General features: G+C 37.8%; 1 protein-coding gene, 1 long non-coding RNA gene and 1 pseudogene across 2 annotated transcripts; 2 read left to right on the plus strand and 1 right to left on the minus strand.

The window, feature by feature from the left end:
* The first annotated feature begins 290 nt into the window (after window positions 1-290).
* On the plus strand, window positions 291-3597 carry LOC116032302 (annotated as a pseudogene).
* A 3164-nt stretch (window positions 3598-6761) lies between these two features.
* LOC116028893 lies at window positions 6762-9337 on the minus strand. The gene is made up of 3 exons (XR_004100238.1): window positions 9091-9337; window positions 8876-8970; window positions 6762-6950 (listed from the first exon to the last, which is right to left on the minus strand). It is a non-coding gene; the product is annotated as an uncharacterized LOC116028893 (long non-coding RNA).
* A 3638-nt stretch (window positions 9338-12975) lies between these two features.
* LOC116028885 (putative receptor-like protein kinase At4g00960) lies at window positions 12976-17059 on the plus strand. Its single transcript, XM_031270733.1, has 7 exons — window positions 12976-13345; window positions 13498-13641; window positions 15146-15288; window positions 15387-15597; window positions 15713-15950; window positions 16133-16286; window positions 16443-17059. Exons 1-7 carry the CDS (start codon window positions 13018-13020, stop codon window positions 16755-16757), a joined length of 1533 nt encoding a protein of 510 aa, XP_031126593.1. The 5' UTR covers window positions 12976-13017; the 3' UTR covers window positions 16758-17059.
* The last annotated feature ends 8823 nt before the right edge of the window (window positions 17060-25882 follow it).

The raw sequence follows: 25882 nt of genomic DNA on the forward strand, positions 1-25882 counted from the left end.
GCTTTTCAAAAAAAAAAAAAAAAAAAAAAAAAAGCCTAATAGATTGCTTCAACTAAAATGTTAAATCTGAAACTTTATGGTTATCAAACCAACAACATGTCTAAGTTATTAGTTAGGGTTGTCGTAGCTGGTGATAGTCTTTCTTCTCTTCAAAAGTCTTCCAAGCTTAATCTCCTATTTAAGATGATTAAAAACAAATTAATTAAACCAAAATTACACATCTATCTATCGAGAATAGTATCATGCATCCTCCAACGTTTCTCCGCTTGTGCATGATGATCACCCTATTCATGGGGGCTGCCTCCCAATATGATTACAGATACTTTTGCCCCAACACCTCCACTAATACTACTACTTACACAACCAATGTTAAGTCTCTCCTCCGAGCTCTTTCTTCCAAAGGCAACGTCGAAAATGGTTTCTACAACTTCACCGCGGGCCACGACCGCGACACCGTGTACGGCATGTTCATGTGCCGGGGTGATATCTCAACCATTGATTGTGCCGCCTGCATAAACCAAGCTTGCTCAGATATACTGCGGGTGTGTTCCGAACAAAAGACCGCCGTTATCTGGTTCGATCACTGTATGCTGCGTTTCTCGAACGAGTATATGTTCCAGAAATTGGACAAATGGGTCCGGTTGAATATGAGTGCTTTGGAGAAGAATTCTGAACCGGGTTTCATGCAGCGGGTAGTAAAGACGTCGGAGGAGATGACCCGTCGAGTGGCCGGAAATCTCATGAAATTTGGCACTTATGAAGCTAATTTCTCCAAATCTGAGAGGGTGTATAGTCTTGGGCAGTGCACGCCGGATATTTCCGAGTGGGATTGCCAGACGTGCCTAAAAAGTGCGGTGCAACTATTGCCCACTTGTTGCGATTCAGCGTTGGGTGCTAGAGTGCTCTCCCCAAGCTGTAATGTTAGGTATGAGATATACCCTTTCTACAGTAATAAAACTACTGCCTCTGCGCTGGCTCCCACATCGGGTAATTTAATTAAAACTTTCTTGCTTCATCTTTATCTATAAATAGCACATGCCAAGAAAGTTAGTTTAACATCTTTCAGCATTAATTAGCCTGATAGTTTCCGTGTGGTGACACAGGAAACAATGGAAATTCTTCTACAAAACTCATTATTGCCATTGTAGTTCCGGTCGCTGGGGTTATACTCTTTGTCTTTTATTTTCTGAGAATTAGAGGGGTTATGAAAGGGAATACCACAATACCCACAACAGGTAAAGTATCAGATTGATTGATTGAGTAAATACCATATGAGTTAATCCGGAAATGGTGATTTTGTTTTGTAACATTTAGTTTTAAACTTTTAAATTGACCATCCGTGATCCAAGTTAACCACTGCACCCATAGTTCGCCATGGTCTTTCCAAGAGAATCAGCTGGTTAAATTTTGAAAGTTAAAAGACCATGTGTGGTTAACTTGGATCACAGATGGTAACAATTTGAAAGTTAAAGAATCACGGATGATCAATTTAAAAGTTTAAAACTAAACGTGGTAAAACTACTATACTAGAGGACCCCATATGATATTAACTAATCTAAATTTCTCTACGTGTACCAGAGTTCTAGCAATTTAGAATTTTGTAATTAACTTCCATCTTTCATGTAGATGTGACTGGAGTTTCAGCTGAGTACTCACAATATGATTTTGCTACTATTCAAGCTATTACAAATGATTTCTCCCCCAAAAGTAAAATTGGTCAAGGGGGATATGGTTCTGTATACAAGGTGAAGTCTTTGACTTAATCTTCAACATCATTATAAAGAGTTAATTCTATTTTTTATCCTAGATTTATAGGTGACAATCCACTTTTAATCTTTTTTATCATAACATTTTCATTTGGTCATAGTATTATTGTAGCATGACCATTTTTGGTCCTCTGTAAACAAAATCGTTGAAATGCCATTAAATATAAGGACATTTCAATCTTTTCTATACAAAGCTGGTTGACCCGTATATTTTTTATGCTTTTTTATTTTTTGAAAAGAAAATTCCATAATTGAAGACCGAAATGCCCTTGAATTTAACGAAATTTAGACTGTTTTGTTGATAGCTAGATGACCATAAATGGTCATGCCACAATAATACTAGGACAAAAATTGGATGCTCTGAAAAAAAAGGGCTAAAAGTGAACCACAACCTATAAATTTAGGACCAAAATAGGAATTAACTCTCATTATAAATGTTCGTTTTAGTTCATTCTAATTGTTTGTTTATAATTAATAATACCTAGGGAATGCTTTCTAGCCAACAAGAAGTAGCTATAAAACGGCTTTCGAGAAGTTCACTACAAGGAACTCAAGAATTCAAGAATGAAGTTGAAGTAGTTGCGAAGCTTCAACATAGAAATTTAGTCAGGCTATTTGGATTTTGCTCTGAACAAGAAGAAAAGATACTCATCTATGAATTTGTGTCCAACAAAAGTCTTGACTACTTTTTATTTGGTTAGTTTCATATCTCAAAATTTTTATTCTTCCATTGTACTTAGCTTGAATATAATGGTAATTCCCCAACACTTCCGGTGTAATATGGGAATATATTTTGATATATTTAGATCGTGAGAAACAATATCTATTGGAGTGGTCAATGCGTTACAACATAATAAAAGGAATTGCAAGGGGGCTACTCTACCTTCATGAAGATTCACGCCTAAAAATCATACATTGAGATCTCAAAACAAGCAATATATTATTAGACGCAAATATGAACCCAAAAATTGCTGATTTTGGCTTGGCAAGAATATTTGGAATGGATCAGATTCAGGAAAATACAAACAGAATTGTCGGGACGTAGTAAGCTATGCCTTTTCAGTATTTTTAGATGAACAATTGTACTTAAATTTTGGTTTTCAATTCATAATTGAAGAAAATGTCATTATTTGATACATTATTTTTAATTGAACTTATTCCTTTTACTAAGTTGTTGCACTAATATAATGATTATATTGTTTTGTAGTGGTTACATGTCTCCTGAGTATACAAGGTGTGGAGAGTTTTCAGTGAAGTCTGATATTTTCAGTTTCGGTGTTATGCTCATAGAGATCATTACTGGGAATAAAAATCATGATTTCTGCAAAAGAAATAGAGGAATGGACCTTCTAAGCTATGTGAGCATAAACTTTCATGTTAAATACATCTATTTTTTGTGTTAAGTTTGTTTTTAATTTCATCATAAAAATGTAAATTTGTTCATATTTTTGGTAGAAATCCTTCATAATATATATTATGTCATCATGACAAACTTATGAACATTAAAGTGATAATGTTGTAGGCTTGGGAACACTGGAGGGATGGTTGTCCATTCAAAATACTTGATCCAACTCTCGGAGAGTCTTATACAGTAAATGAAGTCATCCCATGCATGCATATTGGTTTGTTATGTGTTCAAGATAATGCAGATGAAAGACCTACAATGACAAAGGTGATGTTAATGCTCAATAGTTATTTTGCTAACAGTTGGCCAACACCTCGTGAGCCTGCATTTTACCGTAGTATAAGTAAGAGGATTCCAAAAGAGGTAGAGTTAGCACTATCTATAACAGTAAATGAAGTATCAATTTCTGAACTCTATCCAAGATAAGGGAGATGTCCATGATTTATTGGGTTATGTATAGAAGAAATGAATTTTTTTTGAAGAAGTTTGCTGGAAGAATATAATTGTGTATATATAACTCTTTTGATTTTTGCCGTCTATGATCTTCTTGCATTATTTATCTTGTTGTTAAAGCTAGTCATGGAACAAAGAAAATGAAATAAAGGCCGGGGCTCCTTGTGGGCAGTGAACAAAGGTCTAGCCTCTGTGTTCAGTTGAGTTACCATAATTTACATCTTCTCATCAACTTTGTCGGGCCGGAGCGTGGGGCCCTTGGGGTTGGGATTCAACCTTTTGGGAGAAGAAAATGAAATAAAAAGCTTTTTTTTGGTTTTTGTGGCTGCATTTGAATTTGACAATTTCCATTGGTCAAAATCTGCTTAAAGAAATTGTGGGCATGGTTGGTTTTATTCTTGTGGCCTTCATTACTTTGTAAAACTATATAAATTCTCCTACCATTTCTAAAATCACCAACTTGAAACTAATTCTCTTCTTCCTTCTTTTTCGGTCTCCTTGTATCTGAGTAATAGTTTAGCACATTTCGACTATAGTTAACTTCTTTATACTTGCACTTAGGCATCGACGAAATTGTTCTAAAACGTAATGAGCCTTGTTCATGCCACAACATTAATCCGTGTTATAGTGTCTACTTCCATACAAGTTTTAGTACAATTTTTACAGCATTATGACCCCATTCGTCATACTCGATCTTTCAAAAATAACCGCCCTCGATGGAAATAGTTACAAACGTTGAGCATATAAGATGCTCATTTTCTCCCAGCAATTACAACTAGCCTATGTGTTGTACTCAGATCCACCCCTATCACCTCAACTTGAATTTCCTTTACTTGCTATTGAGGACACCGACCCCGAACTTGACTATATATACTCATGGTCAAAAACTGGGTATAACCCTGGAACAATATAGAAGCAAATTCCATGCTGATAATGGTGAATCTAATATTTCATCCAACCATCCTCAATTTCTTTATTGAGATTGCAAAAGAAGATTTGCGTTGCTACATATTTAACTTCGAGCTTGGAGTTGGTTGAAATAGTGCCACCTAGAAGGATTTCTAAGCCTAGCTTGCAAATAGAAATTGCTAAGTGTTGTAATGATAACATTGATTTAAATTACCATTTTATAGATAAGTAGTGACAACTATTTGTTCTTTTAGAAATGAATATGTAGCTTGGTATTCATCTGCATTATATCAATGCTATAGATAAATTATGAATTTCCTTTAAGTGATGAAACAAACATAGTATAGTTGAAACAACTTTAAATTTTAGAGTTATCATATGTTGAACTCACTTTGTTGATATTTTTTTAAAATAAACTATTCTGTGATGAATTCTATGCTCACTAGTTCTGGATTACCTAATCTCATGTGTAGGGTGAAACTATTTTATCTGCAAATTTGATAAAATTCCCTATGAACTCTGGAAAGGTTATGCCCCAAACCTAACATATTTGAAAGTGCGGGGTGCTTAGACAAACTTGGGATACATTCTTTTAGATGTGATGTTATTAGTCCAAGGACATTTGATGCAGTATTTAATTTGTTGGTTATAATGAAAATAGTGATTCACATAGATTTATGTATATGTCTGATTACTCTTTGTGTGAAGTAAGGACTTTAAAGTTTGAGTGATTTTGTTAAATCGATTAGAAAACACATAAACGTAGAACATAGGTACAAAATATAATATGCAATAATTGACAATTAATAGGTAATTAAATGTAATATTTCAAGTAAAAATCTATAAATCTAGTATTGGAAGAAGCATTATCTAAAGGAATTGAAAACACTTTATTTTTCAATTCAAACTCATACGGGCCAAAGTTCGGGCCTGAACCCGATCCTAGGACAGTTTCGACTTGAGCCCTAGGCTTTTTTTAATATGACATGGACTGACCCTAATACAAGCCGGTCCCGGTCCAGGCTAGGCCTGACCTAAACCCAGTGAAGCCCATGCCCAGTTTTTTTGGTCGATTTAGGGCTGGTTCAGTCCTAAACAGGCCCGTGCCCACATATATGGCAATTTATATCATAGACCAGGGTCCACATAGCATTATGGACCATAGATTGAAACAACGAGGTACAAAATTCATACTCGTAAGGTACAAAATTTCATAACACAAAAAATCACAACACAAGATATATAGCATAGCATTATGGACCCAATTGAATTAAAAAGGCGAGGCACAAAATCTATACTCGTAAGATACATAATTTCATAATATAAGACACAAAAAATCATAACACAATTACACAAGACACATACACATGTTATATATTTACTTATTTTTTAAATTTGATTTAATAGGTACATAATTTGTGTTTATAGGCACAAAATTTCACAACACAAGGCACATAAATTTATAATATAAGACACAATTACTAATTTGTTCGTTCTAGGTACAGAATTAATGCTCATAAGATACAAAAGTGTATAACGCAAGACATTAAATGGTTATAACACAAAATACATCCAATAAACACATAAACCAAGATTCATAATGCAATGTGATACTTCATCCGTAGTATAACGATTACACCGATGTATAGGCAATTTTCAATTAATTTCACAATTGTGGGTCACACTTGTGTGAGACCGTCTCACGGATCCTTATTCGTGAGACGGGTCGGGTCGAGTCAAAGCACCATGCAAATGTCATACTTATATGTGTAAATCTCACATTTATATGCTCAAATATAACACTAATCAAAAATATAATTTTTGTTACTTATAAGAGAAAAAGTAATACATTTTTCATAATAAGTAATGTTGACAAGTGTCTCTCACTTATAAGGGCAAATATAATACTTTTGAGGAAAAATGTAATACTTTTAAATCGAAATGTAAAAGTATTGTATTTTCCCTTAAAAGTATTACATTTACCCTAATAAGTAACAAATTTTTTATTCATGATTAGTATTACATTTGAGCATATAAGTGTGAGATTTACACATATAAGTGTTACATTTGCATCTTGACCTGACCCGACCCGACCCGTCTCATGGTGAGACAGTCTCACACAAGTTTTTGCCCACAATTGTATATAAAAAAGGCAAAAACTTGTGTGAGACCGTCTCACGGATCTCCATCCGTGAGACGGGTCGGGTCACACAATTAGATGGGTCAACATGTGTATATCATGTGCATTTTATGATTATCTCTCTCTGCTTCTCATCCTACACTCCATGTGTTCTCAATCACTCTCTGCATCTCACGCCTAATCCTACGCCCTCACCATCTCCGTCAATCCCTCTCATCCTTGCATCCGGTGCTCACCATCTCCGCCTCCTCCCATTTCCTCCGCCTCCATTTAAGGACTGAAAACAGGACTAGTAATCAGTATGGAATAAATAATGCTCTAAACATCAACTACTATAGGCTGGTTTTATTTAGTGAAAGAGTAAAAACTTATACCTAAGAAACTTAGAACTAGAATCTGGGATTATTGTAAATGAAGTTGTTAGTATGCAAATGATGAAATGCCAATTACAGAAAAAATAAAAAATAAACCACCAAAACTTACATAAAAACCTACAGAAAAAATAAAAACCTATAGAGAAAGTTTACCATGCCGGTACTAGTGCCGATAATATCCGATACTATAGATTGGGATACTATACAATTATACATTATTGTACCGGGTGGTGTTAGACACATTAAAATTTTTATATAATTAAATGAATAGTCAGCATACTACCCTGGCTTCAACAATGAAACAAAAACCATGTTATAGCAGCCTTGAGAACATGCATGGCATTTGTACAGTGGTTTAAAAAGAATGATAGCTCAGTCAATTACCTACCAACAAAACATAAAATGGACTGCATTGCATAGTTACTTAAGGTAATCTGGTTCAGAACTCATAATCTTTATCTGAGTAAAATGCAATAGTTTTTCCTTACAGCTTTGGATGCATATTCAGGTCAAAATGAACCTGCTCCAAACATTTCAGGAATGTGCAAATTTTAAACTGTCCCAAAAAGATTATTGAATCAGAATTGAATATTGTACATATAAGTGATAGGAGAGGGGTGGGCTTGTACCAATGTGATCAATGAACAAACTACAACAAAATCTAATACTTAATACTTTAACACCTTAACAATCAAACACAATACTTAATAGCACAAATATACTACTTTAAAACACAAATGAATACTCAACACTTTAACCATTAAACCTAATACTTTATGGCGTAAAACTAGTACTTTATATCACAAATGAATGATCATGATTTAAACCATCAAACACAACACATTAAAGAACAAATATACTTTTTAATTGCACAAATGAATAACCAACACTTAAAGCATTAAATCTAATACTCTATGATGCAAATATACTACTTTATATCACAAATGAATAATCATGACTTTAACCATCAAACACAATACTTTATAGAGCAAATATACTACTTAATGGCACAAATGAACAATCAACACTTTAACCATTAAATCTAATACTTAATAGTCTAAAACTAGTACTTTATATCACAAGTGAATGATCATGACTTTAACCATCAAACACAACACAATAAAGAACAAATATACTTTTTAATTGCACATATGAATACCCAACACTTAAAGCATTAAATCTAATACTTTATGATGCAAATATACTACTTTATATCACAAATGAATGATTATGACTTTAACCATCAAACACAACACTTTATAGAGCAAATATACTACTTAATTGCACAAATGAACAATCAACACTTTAACCATTAAATCTAATACTTAATAGCCTAAAACTAGTACTTTATATCACAAGTGAATGATCATGACTTTAACCATCAAACACAACACATTAAAGAACAAATATACTTTTTAATTGCACAAACACAACACATTAAAGAACAAATATACTTTTTAATTGCACATATGAATAACCAACACTTAAAGCATTAAATCTAATACTTTATGATGCAAATATACTACTTAAAGCATTAAATCTAATACTTTATGATGCAAATATACTACTTTATATCACAAATGAATGATCATGACTTTAACCATCAAACACAACACTTTATAGAGAAAATATACTACTTAATTGCACAAATGAACAGTCAACACTTTAACTATTAAATCTAATACGTAATAGCCTAAAACTAGTACTTTAAAACACAAATGAATAGTAAACACTTTAACCATCGAACACAATACTTAAAGGCACAAATATACTACTTCATAACAATAGTGAATACTCAACATTTAAAGGAAGAAACATAGGAAATTACCTACGATGAACCGCGAGAAATTAAACCGAAGAAGCAGAGATTAATAAGCAGAGTTGCCGGCGACGAAATATCTATGGCTGAGGAAATCCGACTTACTGCATGCAAACACAAAAGTCCTTATTGGAGAACATCATGTGAGAAATTAAATAGAAAAAGCGTACAGTATTGGCAGTTACTGGCGGCCGAAATTTATATGCAAACGCAATCTGACTTACTGCAAACGCAAAACTTTGAGAAAGTTAACGGAATGGCAGACAACCGCTAGAAAAAGAAGAAATTAAACGGAATAAATGGAGATTATAGTTGTGGCCGGTGAAGGAGATAGAAGGAAGAGAAACTCAGAAGAGATGGAGCCAGAGGATGAGGTCGAAGGAGGGTGGAGGTGGAAGACCAGTGAGGTCGAAGGACATAGGAAGAGGACGTGCTCGAAAGAGATGGAGCCGAAGGATGAGGTTAGAGGAGGTGGAGGCAGATAATGCGGTCAGAGGAAGAGGAAGTGGAGCGGGAGGATGAGATTGGAGAAGGCGGAGGTCGATAGAAGAAATCGCATGTCGTAGAAGCAGAGAGAGAAATAGAGAGGAGCGTGCGTGAGATTGTTGATGGCATGTGATTAACCCATATAATAAAAGATCCGACCCGTCTCACACAAGTGTGACCCAAAAAAACTACGACTCTTGAGTCATGACTATGAAGTCTTCCAGCCTCTCAACATCGTTCTTCAATGCATCCAGATCAGCATTCTTAGCCAGTATTCTTTATTAAATATTGTTGACCACTTGCTTAGTTGCTTGGTGAATGAGTCAACCATGCATAATATCAAAAGTCTTCTATATTATAATCAGTTTACTTTTTGCTAATATTTTTTATTTAGTTAGTCGTACTAAATTTTTTATTGCAACTTACCTCTTGTGTATGATTTGTGAACTATTATATAGGAGTAAAATTTACAAAATTCACACTTTCAAATAATGACTGCTGGTTTTAATTTCCCTGTCTTCAAAAAAAAAAAAGAGAGTGTTCTTCATGTATATACGGGGGAACAACCCTCTAGTTATATTTATAATAAATTAGTGAGTGTTATGTGAGTTCGTCTCATAAATTTTTATTAGTTACCACATATCTTGACCTAGTACTTGCGTGTCGTCCTATATATGCGTGCACCAATCCCTGTTCTAATTAAAATCACACCATTAAAATGATGTTTGTGAGTTTCTCTCATATGCACAAATTACTACGTTGGTGACAAGTGTTTGTATCGTTAATATAAACATCATTAACTCAAAGCACTAGTATATTCATGATATATCGGGGGAATATGCTCCCATTTAATAGTTCGCAAATTAAATAGGAGAAGTAAATTAGATTATGAAAATCCTGTGCAATAGATAAATTATACTAGAAAGACCATATGTGATGGGTTAATTAAATTGAAAAAATGTTAATAAGAATAATCAAAATCATAATCTTCTGGTACAAAAATCATCAGGTATGTTTCACCCTTTAGGTTATTCATTTTGGCGCAAAATCATATATTTTGTGTTAATGAATCCTTTGTCAATTAATAAGATGTTCTTTTGTATTTCTACATTAATAACTTAACACCTAAATTTACCTAACTTTTCTGATGTACTAAAAGTCGTTGGAAATTTAATAGCTATACCAATTTGCTCTGTCCGAGAAAATAATTGAAACAATGAAAGCCCATCAATTATTCCGGAAAAAAAAAAAAAAAAGTACCGTTGGTTGACTACGAAGTCTCCTAGCCTCCCAGAGTCCCAGGCCATTGTTACTTTAGGCAAAATAAAAAATAAAATAAAATAATAATAATAATAATAATAATAATAATAATAATAAAATTCTGCAATATTTTTTTAAAGTGCCCAGATTTTTAAGTAGAGTGGTGATTTTGAACTGAGAGCAACCCAATAGGAATTTTCGGATGATTTTTGGAAAGGTTTTATAAAGCTTGGAGTCTTATTATGTGGAAGTAAGAAAAAGAAGAGAGATAGAAAGTTGGGTTCTCACATGAGGGATAAATTTTTGTCTCTTACTCTCCTACCGTGGACTCCACTAAATAATTAAAAAAATGACAGCCCATTCACCAATAGTGTCCAATAAGCGTGCGTACTGCACGCAGTGAGCGCGCTGTGGTTGATCACTAACTGGTGACCATTCTCATTTATTAATTTTTCTTTCTTTTGTTTTTTTTTTTTTGCTCTCTCCTCTTCACTTGAGATTTGACCAAAAGAATTAAATGTGATAAAAAAGATAAAAGATATGCACTGAATATATTAAAAATAATACGGAGTACTTGGACAACGAATGTAGTAATCATATCATTTATCATTAGGAAAGTGGCACTTTTTTTTTTTTGAATTATGATGATATACTCCTTAGTTTATTTCTCTTCAAAGGTGCATCAACTTTTTCTCGGATCCCATACTTAATCTCAAACAATGAGAGCTAACGGGCGTTTGGTTGAATGGAGGGAATTAAGCGAGGAAAGAAATAATATGAAAATTAAAGTGGTAATTGAAATTTCAGTGTTTGGTTTGCAAGAATAGAATTAATAAGAATTTTAATTTCAATGTTTGGTATACATAGGAAATTGAAAGGGAATAGTAGTATAAAGTCCAAAACGCATATACTTATTATCATTATTATTATTATTATAAAAATTCTAAATGACCAAATTCAAATTTTGCTTTTGAAAATATATAACAAACTGTAAATAAACGTTAGAATTGCATAACGAAAGCAATAAAAGGTTAAAACTTTGTGTGAACGAGTACATGTACCGTTTGAATCAATACAATATTTGATTCAAACGGAACGCGGGTGGTTCAAATTGATTGTTTTTAGTTAACTGAAGAGAAGAAAAAACCTTCCTTTTTGCATTTACTACGAACGTTTTTTTTTAAAACCTTTTTTAGGATTTTGGTTTTATTTATAAGACTTGTAGATAAAAAAAGAAAAAAAAAAAAGAGATAGAATAACTTCGACCTTTTCAACTAATAGTGAAAGAACAAAATCGTGGTACATACAGTGGCGGAGCCACAATGGGGGCAGTGGGGGCAGCCGCCCCCACTCCCCCACCACATATAATGTATATATATTAAGTATACTAACATTTAAGCAAAGCTTAATTTGGCTTAGATGGTAATGCTCTAATGTAGAATGCATTGGGCGATAGTTCAAACCCTAACAGCAGCTCTAGTGTTTAGTTTTTTGGATTTACTTAAATTTTGTTCTTGACATTTTTTAATATTAATAGTGTGAATTCTAATTGGATTTTTTTTGGTCACATTCTGACTTCTTCTTTTTTTTTTTCTTTTTTAATATTAATAGTGAGGTGAATGATTTATAATGTGTTTTAATTCAAACTATTTTATCAAATTAATTATGTTTTATATTTTGTTTTAAATATTTTTTATCTTTATGTATTTTGATTTTTTATCACTAGTCAACAATATTTATGATTCGGTATCTAAGTTTTTCATTTTTTTTTTCAAAATATCTCGTTAACTTTGATCTTTCGCTCCCACTAGAGAAATTTTCTGACTCCGCCACTGGGTACATACCGATACCTATGACAGGTAACAAAATGGAGATAGAAAGAAATAACTCTCGCGGTCCAGAATCCAAAAAAGAAGAAAATAGAGATAAACTAAGGGAGTTTTGAGAAAACTTATTTGATTGAGGTTGACCTACCTGATTGACGTTATGTATTGAGAGTAGAAGAAGAAGAGGTACTATAATTGAAATAGAGAGGTCAAACATCAATTTTAGGGTAAAAAAAAACGAGGGGTAATAGATTGAAAATACTACTCATACTCCCAAATTCTACTCTCAACTTTTACCCCCTCCCACAAAATTTTGATTGTGGCATTTTCATTGGGACTCACATGATAAAAGATAACTAATTGTCAATTGCCACATAAACAAGTAAAAATGAAGCAGTAGAAATAGACAGTACATATAGTAGAACTCATGTCAAGAACCTTGTGGTCAGTAGTACCAAGTTGCTCCCTCACATGGGAGGTTGCGGGGTGTAGAAGTCATAATGGTAATAATAATACTCTGTAGAAGTTCTTTAAAAACGTTATTGCAGAGCTGCCTCGGAGCAATCAATCTCTCCGGCAATGGCTACTATCAGTCTTACTTCTTCTCCTCCTCCATCTCCACCAACTATCACTCCTGTTTCTTCTCCTCCCGCTCCACCCACTATCTCTTCTATTTCTTCTCGTGAGCTTCCTGATCCTTTTTTTAATCCTTTTTTTCTTTTTCCGGTTGCTTCACCAACTATCAGTCCTGCGGATATTCCTGTTCCTTCACCAACTTTTTCTGCTGGTTATTCGCCTACGGCTCCACCAACTATCAGTCCGGTTGATATTCTTGTTCCTTCACCGACTTTTTCTGCTGATTATTCATCGCCTCCGGCTCCACCAACTATCAGCCGTCCTCCTCCAGGTAAAACATTCTTGCTAGCTTCATTTTTTGTTTGTTTGTTTGTTTGTTTCCAGCCTGATTCAGTGTTTGAGTGGAGAGGTTTACCATGTTTTCTGGCTTGTAAGTTTAGCTACCATCTTCCAGCATTAACCTGATTCAGTGATATGATGCAGGAAACCATGGAAGTTCTTCTGCAAAAGTGATTATTGCCATTGTAGTTCCAGTCATTGGGATTATACTACTCCTCATTGCAGTCCTTTATTTTCTGATGAGAATTAGAAATTCTAAGAAACAAAATACTGAACTACAGACAACAGGTAAAGAACCAGATTGGGATCTAAGTTACTCCCTCCGCTCCGTCCCTTTTTATATGTGTGCTGGTTCGTTAACGAAGCTACAGAAGTTATTTTTAATTCAAATTTCCATAATATTAAGTTTTAGTATTAATATACAAAATTTATATATTTAGAAACTACATTAAAAATACTATTAAACACAAAAAATTAAATTTAAAAATAAGTAAAAAATATTAAAGAAAATAAAAAAAAAAGAGTTGATTTGACCAACGAATAGTAAGTAGTACAGATAAAATGGGACAGAGAAGTATTAATTTCTGTATTCTTGTGTGTTACAATATTTGCATTGTATAATTTTGTATAATCCCTATCTTTTTCCTCTAGATGTGACTGGGGCAGTGACGGAGCCACTATGGAGGCAGTGGGGGATGCTGCCCCCACTAACCTCACCCTCACCCCATATATAGCCTTGTATGTATATATGTATATATATAGTCATGGTTGTAGTAGGCGTTAGGCGCTACTCGGGCGGTAAATTAGCGCCTAAGCGGTCTAGGCGGTTCTAGGCGGCGACCTATAAAAACAAAAAAATTAATTCATGTGTGTGGGTGTATGTCATATATTATATTATATATATTATATATATATATATATATATATATATATATATATATATATATATAAAACTCTTACTTATATAAATAAATCAATTTAAATATATATAAATATAATAATAAAATTAACAATGTCGACTCGCTCGAATTAACTCAGCTAACTCTGCCGAGTTGGGCGAGTTAGCTCGGCCAAATTCGGCCCAGTTGGCCGCCGCCAGCCACCTAGGCGGACGCCTACGGAGCAATTCGCCTCGGTCTAGGAGCACCTAGCGCCTAAGCGGTCTAGGCAGCGACCTATAAAAACAAAAAATTAATTCATGTGTGTGGGTGTATGTCATATATTATATTATATATATTATATATATATATATCTCTTACTTATATAAATAAATAAATTTAAATATAATAATAAAATTAACAAGGTCGACTCGCTCGAATTAACTCAGCTAACTCTACCGAGTTGAGCGAGTTAGCTCGGCCAAATTCGGCCTAGCCGGCCACCGCCGGCCACCGCCGGCCACCTAGGCGGACGCCTACGGAGCAATTCGTCTCGGTCTAGGAGCGTCTAGCGCCTAGGCAGGGATTTTTGCAACAATGTATATAGTACATGTTTTAGATATAAATATATGAAAACAGATATTGTAAACAACGGATTAGCTAGACAAGATGGTAATGCTGTGTTTTGCCATATGAAAGGTCGCCTATAGATGAATTTACATAAGATGTTAGATTGACTAGTTGGTAGATTTGTGTTTCATATTTTTATAATGAGATATGTAATTTATAATGTGTTTTCTATTTAAATTAATTATGTTTCATATTTTGTTATGAATATATTTTTATAAAATTTTGATGTGTTTTATTTATCGCATATATTCAACAACATTTATGATTATATTCGCCCTTGCTAGATGAAATTTCTGGCTCCGTCCATGCTGGGGGGAATTCAAATGAGGAGTCCTTGCAATATGATTTTGCTAGTATTCAACTTATTACCAATGTATTCTCTCCTGACAATAAGATTGGTGAAGGTGGATATGGTTCTGTATACAAGGTAAAATATTTGACTTAGATCTATATATACAACATCAATATATATGCTCATTTTAGTAGTCCATCCTAATTCTTTCTTGATAACTAATTAATACTTAGGGAATGCTTCCCAGCGGACAAGAAGTAGCTATAAAAAGGCTCTCCAGGAACTCAGGACAAGGAGAAAAAGAATTCAGGAACGAAGTTGAAGTAGTTGCCAAGCTTCAACACAAAAATTTAGTTAAACTATTGGGATATTGCTCCAAAAGAGATGAAAAGATACTTATCTATGAATTTGTGCCCAATGGAAGCCTTGATTACTTTTTATTTGGTAAGTTTAAGATTTCAAAAATTTCATTTTTCCATAGGTCCATTATTATACTTAACCCAAAAGGTCATTGCTCAACACTAGGTGTAATATGCGCAAATATTATATCTATATTCAGATCCTGAGAAACAACATGTATTGGAGTGGTCAAAACGCTACAAAATTATAAGAGGAATTGCACGGGGACTACTTTACCTTCATGAAGATTCTCGTCTTAGAATTATACATTGTGATCTCAAAACAAGCAATATACTATTGGATGTAAATATGGATCCAAAAATAGCTGATTTTGGAATGGCGAAAACTTTTGGTATTGATCAAATTCAAGGAAATACAAGCAGAATTGTTGGAACATAGTAAGTGATGCATCTTAACCACATGCATTTATCTGCACGCATCCTTAGTTGACAGTAGTATTTACATTATATTTAGGTGTTGAATTCATCATGGTAGAAAATGCCTTTATTTGAAACACTGTACTAATTTTAATTATATTTCTTATACTAAGTTGTTGCACGGATGATTTGTTATTTTGTAGTGGTTATATGTCTCCGGAGTATGCAATGCACGGAGAGTTTTCTGTGAAATCAGATGTTTTCAGTTTCGGTGTTATGGTTATAGAGATTATTACTGGAAAGAAAAATCGCAACACTTGCCAAACGACAAATAGAGCACAAGACCTTCTTAGCTATGTGAGTAAAAGCTTTCTTATTAATGAAATATATCTATTTTCCATGTTTTAAGTTTGTTTCATCATACAGGATTAAATATGTTTATATTTTTGCTTGAAATCCTTCATAATATCATGTTATTGCCAACTTATGAACTTCAAAGTGATAATGTTGTAGGCTTGGGAACAGTGGAGGGATGGCACACCATTAGAAATACTAGATCCAGTTCTTGCAAAGTCGTCGTATACAGTAAATGAAGTCATCCATTGTTTGCACATTGGTTTGTTATGTGTTCAAGAAGATGCAGATGAAAGACCTACAATGGAAGATGTGGTTTTGATGCTTAGTAGTTATTCTACTAATAACTGGTCAGCACCTCGTGAACCTGCATTTTATCGTAATAGAAGTGGGAATGTGCCAAAAGAAATATCGTTGGAACTGTCTGTGACGGTGAGTGAAGCGTCAACAATTGGTAAACTTTGTCCAAGATAAGGTGGCAAATTTATTTTGTCAAAGGATTATGGCATCATAAGCATTTTCAGAGTTAATCAAACCAAGTAAAATTTATGAAAAATATTACTTGTAACCCCAAATTTTACTTCTTCTAACAAGTCTTGGATATGATGTGGACAATTTTATCTGGCCCACAAGATGAAAATGTCTTATCCATGCTTACCACATCAGGGGATATAATTGATGAAGTAAAATTTGGGAGTCTCTATAGTAGAACTCAAAATTTATTTTGATTAATAATGTATTTGGCATTCAAATTGTTTAGTCCAATTAATGGTGTTTTGTATCGTGTCATGAATGTGCCATGAATAATTTTTTTTTATCATGTTTCAAAATGCATTATTTTCTTCTACTTGTCAATATTTTTGACTTCGACACTATCCAGATATTCCCACCTTTGGGATGGGTGTGTTGTTAGTCATTTACAAATCTAATTAATTAGTTAAGTTTTGGGGACTTCTAAAACTAATTAATTAGTTAAGTGTTAGGCATTGGTCGGTGTGCCGAGTTTTGTCTTTACTAAATTCGAAACGTGACGTTGTGGTTTATGGTTTACCGGAGAGAAATGAAGTTAAATAGTTAACGTTCACCTATACTTATCACCAATTGGTTTTAAAAAAGATGTGATAATTAGATAACTAAATAATTCTGTGATTGACTTACAAGATGGGTAACCTAGCGCGGACGAGATTCGTCATTAAGATTTCAATATAACACGTCTGTGTATTGTTGAGAAAATAACTTATCAAATATTTCTCACACACTTGCACATTTTCATAAATTTTAGAAAGTTGGGACGATGAGAACTGAATATTGTATTGATTCAATTGAACAATTACAATGATGAGGAATAGGAGATATATATACTAGGGGAGTCTCAGGTAGAGTAGGATAGCTAGTCCTAACGTGACTCAAACTCAGAGAGTCCTAATACTCCCCCTCAAGCGCAGGGTAAACTACTAACCTGAAGCTTGTCCCTAAGAAAAGAAAATCTAGGACTAGGCAAAGCTTTTGTAAAGATATCAGCTAATTGATCTTTTGTGGAAATAAAGTTAACCTGAATATCTCCATTGGCAACCCTATCTCTAACAAAGTGGTAGTCAATCTCCATGTGCTTAGTTCTTGCATGAAAAATTGGATTCGCACACATATAAGTAGCACCAAGATTGTCACACCATAATTTGGGAGTAAGGATGCCATCAATTTTGATCTCACGCAGCAAGGACATGATCCATATGACCTCAGCACAAACATCAGCCAAGGCTTTATACTCAGCTTCCGTGGATGATCTTGCAACTGTCTTCTGTTTCTTGCACACCCAAGAGAAAAGATTGGTGCCAAGAAACACTGCATACCCACTAGTAGACTTACGGTCCTCAGGACAACCAGCCCAGTCAGAATCAGAGAAAGCATGAAGCTCTCTAGAATTTGACTGAGTTACACGCAAGCCGAATGAGAGGGTGCCTTTGACATACCTGAGCACTCGTTTTAGCTGCTCCCAGTGAGACAATGTTGGAGCATGCATATGTTGACACAATTGATTGACCGCAAAGGATAAGTCTGGCCGTGTAATTGTGAGATACTGGAGAGCACCAGCCAAACTCCTGTATTTCGTTGGATCTTCATATGAATCTGAATTAAGCAATGGAGTTTTCGATGTAGAAATAGTAGTGGCGAGAGGTTTACAATCAGTCATTCCAGCCCGTTTCAAGATGTCTGACATGTACCGCTGCTGAGAAAGAATAACACCATTGCTAGTTTTGACTAGCTCAATTCCAAGAAAGAAACCAGGTTCACCAAGATCTCTAATTTTGAAAGCATTAGACAGTTTAGAGAGTAAATCAGACACTAGTAGCTCATCAGTCCCCATTACCAAAATGTCATCAACATATACTAAAAGATACACACATGCAGGACCACGAGAGTAATATAATAATGACACATCAGTCTTTGAAGCTATAAACCCAACAGAGAGTAAAAAAGTATGCAGCCGATTAAACCAAGCTCGTGGAGCTTGCTTTAAGCCATATAAGGAACGCCTCAACAGACAAACGTGATCAGGCAATTGAGCATCAGCATACCCGGGTGGTTGACGCATATAAACAGTCTCAGCCAAATCACCATTCAAAAATGCATTGTGTACGTCAAGCTGCCTAACCACCCAACCTGAGGAAATAGCCAAACTCAAAAGCAATCTGACTGTAGTGGGTTTCACAACCGGACTAAAGGTGTCAAAAAAGTCCTGACCAGGAACTTGATTAAACCCTTTCGCCACAAGTCTCGCCTTATGCCTCTCTATTGAACCATCAGCTTTACGTTTAGTACGAAAAACCCACTTACACCCAATCACATTCATACCTGGGCGAGGAGGAACTAGAACCCAAGTCTGATTGTGCAAAAGTGCATTGAACTCCAGATCCATTGCCTCTCGCCATTCAGAAAATTTAACTGCCTGAGTGTAGCAAGTGGGCTCGGTAGGACATGCCTGAGCAGAGAGAGCCAAAAGTGGAGCCACAGACCGACTCCTCGTAGCCATTACATGGGAGCGAACAGTCGGACGTGTGGACTTGCCACGGGGTCGTCCTCTTTGACGAGTAGGAGCAGCAGTGGTGGTGACAGGAGAATCAGCCTGAGCAGAATCAGCAAGAGAAGATGGCAATACCTGTAAAACCGATTCAGCCCACGGCTTCTGCACAGAGGGAGGAGATGGCACAGCAACCCTACTAACAAAGGGAAACACATTCTCGTCAAAGTGTACATGTCTGCAGATATAAATCTTATTAGTCGTTAAGTCCATGCATCTGTACCCCCTAAAAGACTCAGGATAACCTAAGAAAACACAAGGAGATGACCGATACGACATTTTGTGACGATTATAAGGACGCAAGTGAGGATAACAAAGACAACCAAACACACGAAGAAAAGAGTATGAGGGAGAAGATTTATGTAACAATAAATGAGGACTGGAATTCTGCAAAACACTAGATGGCATTCTATTAATCAAGTAAACAGCAGTTTCAAAAGCAAAGTCCCAAAAACGAGATGGAACAGACGCACGAGCCATAAGAGTAAGACCAGTTTCAACAATATGCCTATGCTTCCTCTCAACACGACCATTCTGTTCATGAGTGTAGGCACAGGATTGTCTATGATTAATCCCTAACTGAAGAAGAACAGTATGTAACTTTTTGTATTCAGCTCCTAAGTCCGACTGAATAGCCTTAATTTTGCGATTAAATGACCGTTCAACTAAGGCACGAAACTTGTCAAAAATGGCATACAAGTCAGACTTCAATTTCATAGGATAATACCACGTGTAACGAGAATGGTCATCAACAAAAAGAACAAAATAACGATAACCAGAAGAAGACAAAACAGGAGCTGGTCCCCAAATATCAGTATAAATCAAATCAAGAATATTCGAACTAACAGAGTCTACACGTGGCAAAGGGAAACGAGTAGACTTGCCCAATTGACACGCAGAACACAAAGAAGAAGTACAACGATTATTGCGACTAGAACCACTCACAGAACAAAAAGGAAGAATACGATCTAAGACTCGTTGATGAGGATGTCCCAAACGATCATGCCATATGGAAGAGGGAGCACGGGACGAGATAAACGCACGGGGACTGTTTTTCGGAATAGCACGGGACGAGATAAACGCACGGGGACTGTTTTTCGGAATGGGCAAGGACGAGATAAACGCACGGGGACTGTTTTTCGGAATGGGCAACGTGTAGAGAAACGCACGGGGACTGTTTTTCGGAATGGGCAACGTGTAGAGACCACCGCAGGGACTGTTTTTCGGAATGGGCAACGTGTAGAGACCACCGCAACTATTGCCGCGAAGAAGAATTGCCTTGGTTGCTATATCCTTCACAACAAAAAAGAATGGATGAAACTCAAAAAAGACTTTATTATCTTTTGCAAAGCGTTGCACAGATAAAAGAGAGGAAGACAAACCAGGAACATGTAAAATATCAGACATCCTAAATACTTTAGACGGGGTAGAAAAAGAAGCATGACCAGTATGACTAATAAGCAAACCTGTACCATCACCAACTCGAAGAGCATCACCACCAGTGTACTCTTCAGATGTAGAGAGCGCAGCAATATCAGGGGTCGCGTGATTTGTCGCCCCAGTGTCTGGAATCCAAAGATGCGAGTCAGACACAAGATTCGGCGCATCCTCAGCATATGTTAAATGAGCTTGGAGTCCACGGCCAATTAAAGAAAAACAGGCTGGTGCAAGATGGCCATAATTGCCACATAATTGGCATTGAGGCTGCCAATTACCACCACGTCGCCCACGTGACCTGCCACCACCATGCGAGCCACGTCCACGCTGCACACCACCGCCCTGCTGCTGCTGGTCGGCGAAAACAGCACCGCCACGTGACTGATTCCCACCGCGGCGATTCGATCCGCCACGCCAAGACCGCGACCGACCTCCACTACCACGCTGGCCAACAAAAGCCGCAGCTGTAGGGGCTGGAACACTGCCATAGCTATCACCGGTAGCGAACTCATGCGAGCCAAGGAGATCGGCGAGTTCGGGAAGACGCACCGGCTGACCTCGAACATTCAAAGAGGCTACGATAGAGTGATATTCTGGACGTAAACCTCTGAAAATATACATATTCTGATCCTCCAAAGGAACCGCACGACCAGCAAGAGCTAGATCTTCCACCATAACTTGCGCACGAGCAATGTAGTCGACGGCGGAGGCATCACCTTGGCGTATTGTTTGCAGCTATCCAAGAATATGCAGAATCCGAGCTTGACTGGAAGAAGCGAGAGCCTGCTCAAGCGCCAACCAGAGATCACGCGACGTAGTGCAACCAATTGCGAGGTACATAACTTCCGACGAAAGTGAAGAGATTAACATGCTAAGGACCGCCTGATCTTGGCGCACCCATGGAGCATGCAGCGGGTTGGGTAGAGCAGCAGCAGCGGAGGAGCCTTCAGAAACGGGAAGAAAACGATTAGGGCAAGAGTTCGTGCCATCAACGACACCCATGAGGTCGTGCCCACGAAGAAACGGAATAACCTGCGTCCTCCAAAATAAGAAATTCTTGTTCGTTAGCTTAATGCTAACATAGTGATGCGCAGCAGACAGAGAAGCGGCTGCTAAAGAAACCGCAGAAGAAATAGCTGCATCAGAAACGGTCCGTTCGGAAGAATTAACAGAGCCGTCAGCCATTGGAAAATAAACCTAGGCTAGCTGATACCAGATGAGAACTGAATATTGTATTGATTCAATTGAACAATTACAATGATGAGGAATAGGAGATATATATACTAGGGGAGTCTCAGGTAGAGTAGGATAGCTAGTCCTAACGTGACTCAAACTCAGAGAGTCCTAATAGGGACCATTAAATACACTTGCAAGAAAAAAAATTCTCTCTCTAGTATTCTAGGGTTTCTTCTCCTCTCCTAGGGTTTGTTCTAGGTTTTCCGTTTTTTCGCTGTTTTCCTTCCGATTAATCTCATCGGTTTCGTTCGCCAAGTTTGGTGTTTGACACTTTCTGGTTGTTGTCCATCTGCATGCATGGCATCTCAATCGATTGTGGGGGCCATTGGAGCCTTGACGGCTCGGTGGGCAGATCTTGCGCTCGAAGAAGAAGAAGAGGCCTTCGAACCGCAGGGTGATGAGGTCGGCACGGTGGAAGTTGGAGGCGAGGAAGCGTGGGTGGTAGTGGGACGTTTCTTGACCAGCAAACTCGTCAAATTGGAGTTCATGCGACAAGTCATGGCTTCAGTTTGGCAACCTGTCAAGGGGGTCCAGATTACGGAGGTTCAACCGGGCTTGTTTTTGTTCGTGTTCTATCACGAATCGGATATGCAATAGGTTCTGGAGGGAGGGCCTTGGTCTTTCGAAAATCACACACTGATTTGTCGACAGGTCTGTGATGGTAAACTCCCTGGGGATGTGGTGCTAGATGATGTTGATATGTGGGTTCAGGTTCATGACTTGCCACTGGGTTACACATCTGATTCGGTGTTGGAGCAGGTAGGAAATTTCCTTGGCACCTACGTGCGTGGGGATGACAGATTTGCAGGGGCGCCATGGAAAACGTTTTTCCGAATCCGAGTTTCCATCCCGGTTTCCCGACCGCTTAAGCGCAGAATGAAATTAGTGAAGCGTGACAAGTCTACATGTTGGGTAAGCTTCAAGTATGAGAGATTACATTCATACTGCTTTTACTGCGGAATGCTCGGACATGTCCACAAGTTCTGTTTGAAGGCGAGGGAAGCGGTTGTGCCGGTTGAGGAATTTTCGTTCGGCCCGGAGCTGCGTGCTGGCGTGAACAGAGGCCCTAGAGCAATTAGCGATCCATGGTTAATTCCTCTCAGTGGTCCTGTACGTCAACCCGAGACGGTGGAGGTTGGCGCTGTGGTGCACGACACATCCTTGCATGATCCGAATATGCTACAGGTTGACGCCGGAGTGGTGGCTGTGTCAAAACGTCGCAGGGAAGGCTCGGCAGTTGGGGGAAGGAATTCGGGAGGCGGGGGAAGAAAGACCAGTTCAGGGAGTAGTGATGCTATGGTGGTCGATGTTCCAAAAAACTTGCGGGCGGCGGGTCTAGGTCCCCAGACCCGCCCATCATCATGAGTACCCTTTCATGGAACTGCCGTGGCTTGGGCAATCCACGAACAGTTCGTGAGTTGGTGGACCTTGTGTCCCAAAAGAAGCCTGAGTTTGTTTTTCTGATGGAAACAAAAGTTGCACGTTTTCATGCAGAAAATCTACGAGTGAAGTTTGGTTTTGATGGTTTATTTTATGTGGACAACAGCGGTTTGAGTGGGGGCATGTCCCTGCTATGGAGAAAGAATTGTACAGCTAGGTTGCTAAGTTACTCCAAGAACCATATTGATGTGGAGGTAACTGTTCCTACCATAACCCTGTGGCTAAGTTACTCCAAGAACCATATTGATGTGGAGGTAACTGTTCCTACCATAACCCCGTGGCGTATGACGTGTTTCTATGGATTACCCGAGCGTACCAGGAGGAGGGATTCGTGGAACTTGCTCAGATCCCTGGCTGATAGATCTGCTCTGCCGTGGGTGGTACTTGGTAATTTTAACGATCTTCTATACTAGTATGAGAAACGAGGCGGAAATCCGCACCCGGAGACTCTCCTGCGAGGTTTTGGGGAAGTGGTGGAGGCCTGCGGTTTATCTCAGTTACCTATGAGAGGGTACCGTTTCACGTGGGAGAGGGGAAGGGGAACTGCAGATTGGATAGAGGAGCGGTTGGATAAAGTCCTGGTTACGGACAATTGGAGTTCCCTACAACCGGGGGCGGTGGTGGAGAATTTCCTAATGCGTTCTTCGGATCATTCTGCATTATACCTCGCCGTGTGTAAACCCGGCATGAGAAGCTATGGGGGTAGGCGTAATTTCAAGTTTGAGATGGCTTGGACGCTCAATGAAGGATGCAGGGGGGTGGTGGAGTCAGCCTAGCAGGAGGGGAGACTGGGTGGCTTGTTGGATTGTCAGAAGTTGTGTGGAGACAGGTTGATGGCATGGGGTGGTGATCACTTCCACAAGTTCGGAGAGCAGATTAAGCACCTTCGTTGTAGTCAGTTCTCTCTACAAGGATGCAGGGATCCAGCCTCATTGGCTGAATTCCAACGTCTAGAGGATCTGCTGACACGGCTGGAGTCACAAGAAGATATTTTTTGGAAGCAGCGTGCAAAACAGCATTGGTTGAAAGAAGCGGATGCCAACACACGTTTCTACCACAGGTATGCTTCTGCTCGTAAGAAGAAAAACATGCTGTCTAGACTCAATAATGATGCAGGAGAGTGGGTGGAAGGGGTGTCTATGAATGCGGTAGTGCTTTCTTATTTTGATAATATTTTCCGGTCAAACGGAGAAACCGAGGTGAACCCCTTTTTTTCTTCGGTGGTGTCTAGGATATCGCAGGAGGACAACGATGCTTTACTTCGGCCTTTTGTTCAAGATGAGGTTAAAGCAGCTTTGTTTTCTATGTTCACTGACAAGGCTCCTGGCCCTGATGGTATGAACCCGGGTTTCTACCAGCATTATTGGGATGTGGTGGGGGAAGATGTGGCGAGTTTTGTTATTCACTGCTTTAACACTTGCACTTTCCCGGAAGGTCTCAATAATACAAATGTTGTTCTCATTCCCAAGAAAAGTGTTCCTGAAACTGTATCTGACCTCCGGCCCATTGCTTTGTGCAATGTGGTGTATAAAATCATGGCCAAAGTTTTGGCTAATAGGATGAAACACTTGCTGGGTGATATCATATCAGAGTCACAGAGTGCATTTATTCCTGACAGGTTGATTACGGATAATATTCTTATTGCGGCGGAAGTAGGGCACTATCTCAATAGAAAACAATCTGGTGTGGTTGGGTGGGGTGCTCTAAAGCTTGATATGGCTAAGGCATACGATAGAATTGAGTGGTCATTCCTGCGAAGAATGCTACAAGCCTTAGGGTTCGCTGAGAGATGGGTTAATCTGATTATGTTATGTGTCACTTCTGTGTCCTACAATTTCTTGATAAATGGAACAGATAGTGGACAGGTCACGCCTACTCGTGGCTTAAGACAGGGTGATCCCCTATCCCCATGCCTTTTTATTATCTGTGCGGAAGGGCTCTCTTTGCTCCTCCAGAAGGCTCAGACAGATGGATTGATCCATGGGTGCAGAGTGGCGAGAGGTGCTCCATCGATTTCACACTTGTTTTTTGCAGATGATAGCCTGCTATTCTTTAAAGCAAGCTTGCAGGAAGCAGGTGCTATCAAACATTGTCTTCAAAGGTATGAAATTTTATCTGGCCAGTCTGTAAACTTTCACAAATCCAGTGTCTGTTTCAGCAGGAACACAACGGAAAATATAAGACTGGCCAGTCTGTAAACTTTCACAAATCCAGTGTCTGTTTCAGCAGGAACACAACGGAAAATATAAGAGAGGAAGTGGCTCAAGTGCTTGGAGTCGTTCAGGCTCCAAATTTTGGAAAATATCTGGGTTTGCCTCTATTTGTTGGTAGAAACAGAAGGGCTGCATTTGCATATATTGAGGATAAGATACGATAGAGGATTGGCTCCTGGAATAAAAAGCTCCTT

Source organism: Ipomoea triloba, chromosome 1 (assembly GCF_003576645.1).
Source record: "Ipomoea triloba cultivar NCNSP0323 chromosome 1, ASM357664v1".
NCBI classification, from domain to species: Eukaryota; Viridiplantae; Streptophyta; class Magnoliopsida; order Solanales; family Convolvulaceae; genus Ipomoea; species Ipomoea triloba.